The 11917-nt window shown below is 43.1% G+C and overlaps 1 protein-coding gene across 1 annotated transcript in view; it reads left to right on the top strand.

Annotated features, from left to right (window-relative positions):
- Nucleotides 1-623: 623 nt before the first annotated feature.
- Nucleotides 624-11917, top strand: part of PAWR (pro-apoptotic WT1 regulator) — a 70215-nt gene continuing 58921 nt past the window's right edge. Inside the window, exon 1 of the mRNA XM_054277689.1 lies at nt 624-1088. Within this exon, the coding sequence (XP_054133664.1) occupies nt 624-1088 (465 nt within the window). The remainder of the gene's footprint in view (nt 1089-11917) is intronic.

The following is an 11917-nucleotide window of genomic DNA, read 5'->3' as shown; positions in this document are numbered from 1 at the left end:
TGCCGCCGGCGCTGTGCAGCGCCCGAGCCGCGGCCCCGCCGGGCGGGAGGTGAGCGCCGGCCGCGCTCGCCCCGCCCTGCTGGGCGCGGGAACGCGGCTCCCCGGGCAGGCAAGCGGGCGGCGGGGGGATGGCACCGGCTTCGGGGGATGGTACCCGATGGCCCGGGGCGAGGGACGGCGCTGCGCGGCCGTCGTGGCCGCCGCGGGCGGGCGGAGGAGGCGGGTACTGCCGGGCGGCCCCGCGCCGAGGGGTGAGGGGAGCCCCGGGGAGCGAGGGGCGCCGCGCCGGGGCCGGGCGCCGCGGTCCGAGCCGTGGGAGCCGAGCGTGCGAGGGCGGGCGGTGATGGAGACCCGTCCCCTGGGGCCGGGGGCTTCCCGGGGAGTGCGCGAAGCGGCGGGACGGGGATGGGCAGTGCGGCGGGACGGCTCACATCCCCTCTTTGTTTCTCTCCAGGGTGTTTGTGCTTCTCCGAGCCTCTCTCCCCGCCCCCGACTCTCCCGCCCCCGTCTCTCCCGCCCGACCCGCCGGGACCTCTCCTCTCCGGGCGGCAGCAGAGCCGCTTCGGGGCGGGCGGTAGCAGCGGTGCTGGTGGGGCGCTCTCGCCGTCCAGCCCGCCGGGAACATGGCGACTGGCGGCTACCGCAGCGCCGGGGGTAGCACCACGGACTTTCTGGAGGAATGGAAAGCCAAGCGGGAGAAGATGCGGGCGAAGCAGGCACCGCCGGCCCCGGGCGCACCGGGCGGGGGGGAGCCCCGTCCTGCGGGGGGCGGCCCCTCCGCCGAGCTGAACAACAACAGCAACCTGCCCCCCGAGCGCGCGGCGCCCCCCGCCGGCGGGGCGCTGAACTGCGTCAGCCTCGCCAGCGCCGCCCTGGGCCGCGGCGCCCCCGCCAAGGAGCCGCCTCTCGCCGGGAGCCGCGGGGCCGAGCCCGCCGCCGCACCGGGCTCCCCCGAGGGCGAGGAGAAGCTGGCCGCCAAGGGAAAGAGCTCGGGCCCCAGCGCCAGGAAGGGGAAGGGGCAGATCGAGAAGAGAAAGCTGAGGGAGAAGAGGAGGTCGACAGGTGTGGTGAACATCCCGGCCGCCGAGGTGAGCCGGGACGGGGGCGCGGCCGCAGCGGAGCCGCCGCTGGGGGCGCGGGCGCAGCCCCGGTGCCGCGCTGCTGGCGGGCGCTCTCCCTCCGCCGCGGGCGGCAGCGCTGCCGGACGGACGCGCGGCGCTCGGGCAGGGCGGCGTCCCAAGCGACCCACAGATGGGGTGTCATTTATCCTAAAGAAACTAGACCTGTCCTAACTTGCGGCTTTTTTTTTTTTTTTTTAGTAGCTTCTTGTCGACAGAGAGTAAGTTCAAACCTTTTGGAGATCAAACACGTGCCTGTTAAAGTATGGTCGAAATAATAGTAATGAGAGAAAATTGATTTATCAGGTTGGAATAGATGTTAAGGTGTAAATATTATTCAGTTTGGAAGCCAGAAGAATTTCCTGCACTGGAAAAAATGTAGTGGTTTGAAGAGCATTTTTTTGAGGCAGAGGAAGATATTTTTATCAGCCAACACCACTGTCCTCTGTGGTTTGCTACTAGTATAAAAATCTGGCATTGATTTGTAATACTCCTAGAGGAATTCAGAAGAATGATAACTAAGCTTTTAGCTTGTTTTGCAGTTAATAAGAAAGGCCACAGGAAACTTTGAATAGAGTTGTATTTCTGTCTACAGTTTTGAACTAGTATTGGTGATCACCATATTTTTGTAGAAAAAAGATTCTTCTGGTTAATATTATGGATTATTAAAGTAAGTCAAGAAAATTAAAGATCTTTGTTTCTGAAGCAGCAGGAGAAGATGAAATTGTGTTTTTCACACCTGAAGTCACTTGTGACATCCTAGGCACTTTCACAGCACACCCTTTCATGTGAGGTGGTCTTGGAAGGTTGAGAAGTGAGTTTCAGGAACAGTAGAAATCTTTATAACTGTGGTTTTTGAGAACAATTACTTGCATAGTCTTTAGTTTGAGGTAAAGAGTTTTGACATAGGTCTTCAGTGTCATTGTTTTGTAAAGTGGTGAATACAAGTGAGTAATTTTAGGTTTTTTTCAGGGTGTGCAAGCCTCATAGACTGTACTTTGTTTGTTTTATATGGACCGCCCTTAAATACCTACCCCTTGTGCCTTTTATAGGAACGTTAAAATGCTGCATCTTTACTTCCCTAAGTGAACTAGTCCTAGCCCAGCCAGTAAGGGTTTTGCACGTTGCAGCAGGTGTTGTATGATGTGTATTTTAGGGGTCTCTGTGGTGTACCCTGTCCCTAGTTGTACTCTCTTTGGTTGGTTGGTTTTGAGCAGTGGGTTTCTTTTTGCTCTTTGGGACTAACATCCCAGTTCTTTGAACTGCTGTTCCTTTGGTAGATTTCGGATGGTGTGGTTTGGGGTTTGGCGAGTTTGGTTGTGGTTGGGGTTTCTGTTTGTTTGTTTGGTTAAAGTATTACTCAAAATGTGTCTTGCTTTCCAGGAAAACACATTCCTTGCTCAGCAGCCATTAGAATCCTGTGTTTGAATTTGCTACATTTTTAAGGATATCTTTATTTATTAAGGGTAACGTGTTTAGGCATTGAGAAACAAGTTCCCACCTGCCCCCTAAACTTTGCTGAGTGTCCCATGTGTTGGTGCCTCTTGGAAACTTCTTGTACCTTTATACTGATTGCTTCTATAAGTAGCAATTAAGCATTTCATCACATTTTTGGGGTCAAATTTTAATAACTGTAGGTAACTGTTGTACAAGGTGTCATTGGAGGAGCTTGCTACTAATAAGTGTTGCATTTTTTACCAGGACATACTTATGCAGAGCTATCTCTTTTCAGTATTTCACCTTTCTTAAATGTTTTTATTCCTTGCCACATGCATTCCTAGGAATTGTTTAGCTAGGGAACACTAGATCATTCCTGGTAGTGAACAGCTTCAAAAACAGTCTCCAGTGTCAAATGTGAGTACTTACTTACTGGTTAATGCTTTGCAGACTATTTACTTGTCTTTCATACAGCTTTGTAGTCATGAGAAAATGCTTTAAAGTATTGATTCAAGCTGGTCAGCCGAAGTTCTCAGACAAAAGAAGGCTGTGATGTAGATGATGGCTTGTTGGAGTAATCTGCAATACTCCAGTTTCTTATTGTCTTTCTCACTTGGTGCTAGGCATAATGACTTGGTAGTAATACACCCTGAATTTTACTATTTGTAGCTCTTGATGGTGTATGTTTTAAAATTGGTTCTCAGGAGATGTTATTTTAGAGTTTTGCTGGATGTTTCGTTGTCTTATTTTTCAAGAAAATAATTTTTGTAAGAATGAAGTAGACACTTTATGCTAAATATCTCCCCTTTATGATCATCATGCCACTGTGGTGGAGACCAGTAAGATCCTCTGAAATGAAAACTGGTACCTGTTGAAAAAATGCACTCCTAGAAGACATGAAGTGCCTAAAAGCTTTTGTGCCCAAAAACTGAATACAAAAATAGGTTCTGCCTTGAAGAAGTAGGATTTAATTTCATTTGCAATGCAGCTGGAGAAATTATTGATAGGAAAGGTGGCAGAATAAGAACAGTTAGTGTTGTCTAAGTTATCTTGAAACAGGCATGAAAAATGTTAGCAGATTACTTATTAATGATTAATTTCTCTCCTGTTCAATGGGAAGGTAATAGGGCCAGTTCTTCAAGAGTTCTGTGTCCTAACTGTATTTTGTATGGGTGTTGGTGGAGGACAGAAACCACACTGGAAGCTGTGAAAACAGATGGTAACAGGTTGGAAGTTGACAATGCTTTGTATTTGGAGACCACCATGATAAAAGTAAAGGCTGTTTATTTTACCTTCTAAGCACTAGTGCTTTTCTAAGTCATGGTGACTTTTGAAAATGGCTTTGGAAATACAGTGTTTTTCCTTTCAGCACTCGTAGATTCTTGGAAGTTGGATTTTGTCTAAATATTAAGTGCTGTGGGATTTGGGTTTTGTTGATTCGTAACAATTCTTCAGGTTGTAAAAGGTAACTGAATTATATGTAATTACCCTTACTATGTATGTTATCTTCCTTAAATATTAACTTTTATAACCATTTTTGATTATGTTTGGAATGTGTTTCTCAGTTTGCAGCTACTCACCTGATGCAGGTGTTGAGTTTACTTGCAGCATTTTCCTCATTTACAGTTGTGCTAATGCCTATTTAAGAAACACAGAGCTCCCATTATTCCCTGACAGTGCTTTATGAGGATCCATATATAGGATAACAGTTATGTTTTGTATTGTTATCATAATTATGTCCAACTCCAGGCAAGCCACGGTGCACTGGTTAAACTGCAGCTTTGCTTCTGTAACTTTACATTTGAGAATTATGCTGATATAGCTGTGTGAGTAAGGCTTTTTTTTTTTGGGTGGATGTTTTTTTTTCTGAACTCCAGAAAGGATAATAACAACTATTTTTGTGGTTACCTTTTTAAAAGTATATATAATATACTTTTTTAATATATATATATAATCAAAATCTTGGTTCATTTAGCAAGGACAGTTGTATAGCTGGGTTTTGTGTAATATGTGCAGTATAGATACAGTTTACATTTTTACTTAACCATATGGAAGTCATCTAAGTTGGGAAGTGTTCTTTTGCTAATAACAAGGTGATGAATGATTTTAAAAGGTGTAAGGAACACTGCTCCGTGTATTTTGTACCTGAGACACAACAGTCTCCTGACCTGTTCGTGGGAAATATTGGAGTGAAAGGCAGAAGTGATTCAAATATGGACTCTGCAAAGGATGTTCAGCCAGTCTGTGTTCTTGTGAATAGCAGTAAAGATACAGCTTTTTGCATCCCCACTGATGGCTCCCCGTCAGGAGTCTGCCTGTGTGTTTAGAAGGCAGTGTGTGTGTGGTGCTTGGTAGGTGTTGTACGGAACAGCAGCCTTGGAAGCAAGCAGAGCAGTGAGTGCTTTCTGTGGGGAAAGAGTTCCTGCTGCTAGAGAAGTCCAGTGTGCTCAGTTGAGACTAACAGAAAGTTGCTGTGTTCCAGCTGGAAAAATATCAAGAAAATTTAAGTGCTACATGTGTCGGGCATAGCAATTACTGTGTGTGTTGTAGAGGAATCGAAATCCTTCTCTGAATGGCTGGAAAACAGAGAGAGGAGTGGAATCCTGTACTGGCTGTTGAGCTCTTTTGATTAGAAGTTTGCCGTCAGCATTATCTTTCTTAGTGATTCCCTACCTGAGGATTAAAGTGTCTTCATGTTACATCTTGAGATTAACGAGGTAGTGTCTTTCCATTGTCTAACATCAGTAGTGTTGTAAAACAACTTGTCTGGTTTTGTGTTGAGGAAAAAACAGCCTCAATAAGTGGTTGTTCAGAGTACTAGGAGAAACCCCTGCATCTGACTTACATGCTTACCATTCATGCAGATGTAGTACTGTTGTAGTGGAAGTCTGAAGTATATTTATTTGACCTGGAGAGCCATTAATGATAGGTTAGGCCATTCTCTTGCTGGCTTTCTCTAGTGAACACATCTTACTAGGATTCCATTTATGGTTCTTCTTTCAGATGTGGCAGGGTGAATAGAAACATTTTCAGGTTCTGATAAAAGAATTGTATTGAGATTAAACAATCCATTTTGTTTTGCTTTTAATGCCTTTGTGAATTGTGATTTTGACCAAGTCTCCTGACAATACCTGTTCAAAGGGCATATTTTCTTCTTTCCATCTCTTTTTAGCATATGATAAGCTTATCCTTATTTTTTTCCAGTTTTGTTTTGTTTAAGAGTATGCTTTAATATCTTGACATAGCTAGGTACTGGAAGTTATTTGTCCAAAAAACCAATCATAACTAAGTTTTTAATAAACTTTAAAGTGTGAAAAACTTCCAATCTCAGAATCCTGTAGCAGCTTCTAAATCACTGTGTGTGTACCTTCCAGGCCTGGTGTGCCCATCCCGTTGCTTATCACTGGCAAGCCTGAGAGAAAACCAGGTTTGCCTGTGATAAGCAATGGAACTGGTTGGCAAAATTTGATGAACTGTGTGCTTATGAGGTCTGTCAGTCATCCCCATGAGGTGTTGTCTACAGTGAACTGCACTTGAAACATTCCTACACCGACACACACAGCAAGAGGAACAAGGAAGAGGAGCTTCCTTAATCCCAGAGATGTGATATCATTGGTAAAAGTGAAACCTGGTGGGATGAGTCCTGTGGCTGCTGTGTTACAATTACAGGCACTTCAGGAGAGATCAGGCAGGGGCGGTGAGGTGAAGAGGTCATAGAGGGGCTGAAATGTATGGAGCTCAGAGTTGGCACAGTTGAGTGCTACTGAGTAAGGATTAAGGGACAAACTTCATTGTGGAAGTCTTCTATAGGCAACTCAGCCAGGATGACAGCACTGATGAATTATCCTTTAAGGAGCTAAGGAATAGAAATCAGCCACCCTTGTTCTTATGGGGGACCTTAACTTGCCAGATGTTAACTGGGAGCACCACACAAACAGGTCCAGAAGATTCCTGGAGCACCTGGATGGTAACTTGATATAGATGCTAAGGGAGTTTACTTGGAAAGGGGCCCTTTTTGATTTGTTGCCTTCATCAGAGTGGGGCTTGTGAGTGGAGTGGATTGACTGGTCTGTGGCTGTCTTGGCCACAGTGACCAGGAAGTGATCAAGTTTTAAATGGTCATGAGAAGAGCAGACTTCAGGCTGCTCAGGGAACTGGTGAGTAAGGTCACTTGGGAAGATGCTTTTGAATGTGCTGTGGTCTGACAGTGCTGGTCTCTTCAGTACCACGTTCCTAAGAGTACAGGAGCAGGTAACTTGAAAATATTGAAAATCAGGCATACGAGACAAAGGGCTAACTGGTCTGAGCAGGGATCTTCTTCTGCAGCTAAGGCAAAAAGGAAACTGTATGTCCAGTGGAAGCAATGTTCATGGACACAGGAGGATTACAAAGATGCTGTTTCACCTCTGTGGGGTGAAAATGGAGAAAATTGGTGTAGCTAAAGCTCAGTCAGAATTGAAGCTGGCCAGAACTCTGGGAGACAATAGAAGAGGCTTTCTAAAATATGTTGATAGCAAAAGGCAGTGCTGAAATAATATATGTGATGAAGATGGTCACCTCAAAAAATGGAACGTAGACATAGCAGAGATTTAATTGTTTCTTCAACACTGGTGGTGGCCTCTTGGAGTCCCAGTGCCCTGAGCTGGAGAACCATGACTGTGAGAATGATAAACTCCCATTGAACCCCAGTGTCATAGAGGATTTGCTTTTCCAGCTGAATCCCTCGAAATCCATGAGACCTGATGGAGTTCATCCAAGGGTGCTCAAAGAGCTGGCTGATGTCATCACAAGACCTCTCTCAATGATTCTGGAATGGTCTCAGGAATGTGAAAAGGTCCCAATCGACTGGAATTTGACAAATGCCCCAATTTTCCAGAAAGGCCAGAAGGCTGCCCCTGGTAACCACAGGTCTTTCAGTTTTACTTCAGTTCCTGGTAAAATCATGGAGAGGATTATGTTGGGAGTTTTGGAGAAACACCTGGAGGACAGTGCAGTCATGGGTCACAGCCAGCACAAGTTCATGAGGGGCAAGTCCTGCTTGTCAAACTGAATTTCCTTCTTTGACAAGGTAACTTTCCAGTTGATGAGTGGATGCCATTGTGATCTTTTTGGATTTCAGTAAAGCTTTTGATAATGTCTGTCACAGTGTCCTTCTGAGCAAAATGTCCAACACACAGCTGGATAAACATGTCATGCAGTGGGTGAGCAACTGTGAGCAAAGGGTTGTGTTGAGTGGAGTTACATTAGGCTGGTGTCCTGTCACTAGTGGGGCTCTTTTCCATCCTTGCCCCTGTGCTCTTCAACATCTTCATGAGTGACTTGGACACAGGACTGGAAGGAATGCTAAGTAAGTCTGCTGATGGCACTGAGTTGGGAGGAGCTGTTTATTGCCATGAAGGGAGAGGGACATTGATAAATAAAAGGGCTGGGCAACCACCAACCCTATGAAGTTTAAAAATTACAAGTGTTGAATTCTGCACCTGGGATGGGGCAACCCTGGGTGTGTGCACAAAATGGGGAGTGTAATGCTGGAGAGCAGCCCTGTGGAAAAGGACCTGGGGGTCCTGGTTGATGGCAAGTTGGAAGGGCCACTGTTGATTGGTTCCATACAAGTTTGTACTGTGTTCTTAAAACTGTATCCAGTTTACACTTATTACATTTATGTAAACTCATGTGTGGTTTTCTCTGCAACTTTTCTTCCCCCAGGGTTGAAGTTGTGTATTTAAATAATTTCATTTGAAAGACTAAGTGGGCAACCTGTTTTTTGTGCTAGACGAGGTCATGGGAAATTAAAATAAAAACTACAACCCTGATGTTTTATTTCAGGATTTGACTGTATTTGATCAGCTTGGATGTTGCTATGAAGAACTGAATGGAACATTTAGGTCTCTCTTACTCTAGGACTGAAAATCTTATATTCAACTCTGTTGTATAGTCTTACCATGTAATAATCACATCATCTTAGGTGGTAGCTATGTTTGGTACAAAATACAGGAACATCATCCTGAATTAAGGTAAGCTTAAAAAAATAAATTAACCAAAAAAAACCCCCTGAGAGAAACAAAAGTAATGCTGTGCCATCTGCAATTTTTACCTGTCTTAATTCTCAACTGTTACTCACCTTTAAACAACAGCAACAACAAAGTGCTAGGTATGGGCTTCATGCAGTGTTTTTTGCAGTATTTAATTGATTTTCTTGATCTGAAACCTAAGTAAGTGACTGATGTCTTGAGTCTTTTAAGTCAGAAGCTTTTTAGTAGGTGAGAGACTTGTGGAAGCATAGTCCAGTGCAATGCTGGGTGTTTTCTTTGTGTAGGTATTGAATCTAAGTGTAATTAAGGCTGAAATGAGCCTCAGGAGGTCTTAAATTCATCCTTCTTGCATCCAGTCAGATCTTGAAAATCTCCAAGGATGAAGTCTTCACAGCTTCTTTGGACAATGCTACCAGGACATGACTGTTCCTTTCTTTTGGTCTGTCCTTTACATTTACATCCATTGTCTCCTGCCATGCACTGCTGTAAAGAGCCTAGCTCTACTTGGTGTCTGCCTGGGACGGTTGGAAAAAAGATGGATTTGGTTTTTTGGAAGAGCAACCATCTAGATGGGCAGAAATAGGTGATATAACAAGATCTGAGGCACAAAGGCAGGATAGCTGGGCAGAATGCATGCAGCACTCAGATGTGGAAAGGTGTTGTGAAATAAGAGCTGGTTGTATGTGTGGTGTCTGAGCCACAGACATGTGTGAGGTGTGTGAGAGACCATAGCGGGAGGCAGAAGGAAGTAGTAATGGGGAATTCTCCTCTTTCACTGTTCCTGCTCAGCACTTTCTGACCCTACTGCTTATTTTTGTGAATTATAGGAACTTGTTCATGTCCTACTTGTCCACTGTAGTTACTGGTACATATTTTATGAACTGTTTTGCATGCAATATGCAGTTTAGTGTTTGGAGGAACATGGGATTTCTGAAACCTGCACTCATGTGGATTGGTCTCTTCCCACTGTATGCTGTTCGTAAAGTTCTTTAGCTTAATTTTTCCTCTCTGTGCACCAATAAAATAAGACTAATTGCAGTGTGTCTGACTAAAGGACCACCTTGCTCAGTGTCCTGCTCCTGCCATGGCCATAATCAGACACATAGGAAAAAGTCTGCAGAAATGTTGCCTGGTGTTCCTGTGAGATAGTTTTCTAGCCACGTGGCAGTTTTCATCTCAAAGACTTGCTACACTGTATAGAAATTGCTAAATGGACAGAAATTAATATGATTTTATGTGTTCAGTCTCCTCTTCAACTTGTGTAAACTGTTAGTAAACAAAACATCAGCTGACAGTGAGGTCCACACTTCTAAGAACTCTCCTAGATGATGAGATACCTCTCTATGATTATTTCCTTCTCTTCCCTGCAGAAACTCAATGTGGTATCTGTAAGCCTCATGTCATGATCCCTGTTCACCAGTTACTGTATATTTTCCTCAAGATTGTTGAGCTTCTGAAAGATGACCTTTATTGCAGAGTTTAGGAGCTAATTAATATTCTGGTACTCTGATGGATTATTAAACAAAGTGAACACCAAAAAAGTCTTAAACCAACAATATAGGGTGAGCAGCCCTTTCAAAAGAGTTCCAGGAACTCTTAGTCTGCTTTTAGAACAAATTTAATCTGAATACTCCCAAGATGCAATGAACAGAGTGATCAGTGATACAAAGTATAATTTCAGTTTCTTCCATAAACATACATTTTGTTTTTGCAGGTTGAACTAGGAATTATTATTAATATTGATCAACTAATGAGTGCTTTGCTCAGCCAGAACTATGCCAGTGCCTTATTAGCCTTAGTTGTTTGCAGGTTGGCAGTGGTTGTGCTTGTAGTGTGTGTCCCAGACTGTAACTCACAGATTGAGATGGAGTATGTGTATTTTTTATTTGTGGCAATGAAGTTTATTAGCAGTTATAGACTAAATCTAATCTGAAATAGGACCATGACTTCATTTTTTCACAAGTCTGATATCAAGAGTCATATATTGATCTCTGGTCAGAAAACAGTGCTTAGCAGTATGAGTAAGGACTCATACCTCTGTTAACTGAGCAACTCTCCTCATTTTGTCCTGTATGATACACATTCTTCAGAATGTAGGAAAACAGCCTGGAACCTGGAAAAGATTCCATGTGTGACTGCTCTGTTCTTTGTACTCTAGTAACTATTATCTTTTCACAGGTAATATTTAATGATTTGTGTTTTTTCCTGAAGCTGGTAGCTGCTACAGGTGCCTCTAGAACACAAAGTCAAAAACTTATCTTTATTTGTTTGTAGTTTGTTTTCTTTTGAGGAGTAGTTTTGAGTAAGATCTGTTTTGACTAAGGATATAGATATTTTTGGAATGTGGAAATTGGAGTGGAACATGGAAATGCTTGGTCCTGTAGAAAATTATAGTTTAGACCTGTGTTAAACCAGTTGTTTAACTTCTGTCTGCTACACAGCCATATTTAGGGTTACCATTTTTTCCTTCCTATAAAAGCTCTGAGGTCCTTTTGTTAAAAGTTCTCTTTAAATTAATGCACTAACTCCAAGATAAAAGATTTTGTGTGTGTATGTGTCTGTAATGTGGTACTTCAAAGGATGATTGTATGACACCGTCATTTCAATTAGACAAAAGCTAAAAACATCTGCAAAATTATGAGAAATGCTGAAAGATTTAAAAACTGAATGTAGAGACATTTGACAGAGCAATCCTTTGGTTTTATTCTTTTAGAAAAATAGCTGAAGATATGATGAATTGAGATCGTCCACATTATTTTTTTTGTATTTTAAATTACATTCATTTATACTATATTATGCTGAGAAGAGGTAAAGGATATGTTTGGAGCTTAATCATTAGTTAATGATTTGTCGTTGTTTTTCAAGATGTTTGAGCCTAGAAAATGGTCACATTTCTTTCACAAAGGTAGTAAAGACTGTAGGAATGTCAGAAATGCAGTAGTTTTTCAGATTTGGAATTCTACAGCCGAATGTTTAAGAAGCATATGTTTGGTGTGTTAAGTACTCTGATAAAGCATTCCAATGAAGTATATTGGAACTGGGCACTTCAAGCATTTTTAACAATTAAATTAGGGCCCCACACTTGACAACCAAATATTTAGGTACCAGCATTCAGATATTTCTGAATGGCATAGCTGGAATTTTGTTAGTCCTAACCCATCTGTCAAAGAGTTTCCTATTCAGCCTATTTCTCTATTCTTTTGATCTCTTACTAATAGATTTGAAAAGGACCAAGTCTGTCATACTTCTTCATGGCTAGAAAGACATAGAAACTCTAAAGGTAATTTTGTGAAAATAGAAATAAGCTAAAAGTTAACAAGACTTGTACAG

Source organism: Melozone crissalis, unplaced genomic scaffold, assembly GCF_028551555.1.
Source record: "Melozone crissalis strain CALT ecotype California unplaced genomic scaffold, PUWL_Pcris_2 ptg000004l_1, whole genome shotgun sequence".
NCBI lineage: Eukaryota > Metazoa > Chordata > Aves > Passeriformes > Passerellidae > Melozone > Melozone crissalis.
This window is presented reverse-complemented; position numbering and strand designations above follow the sequence as displayed.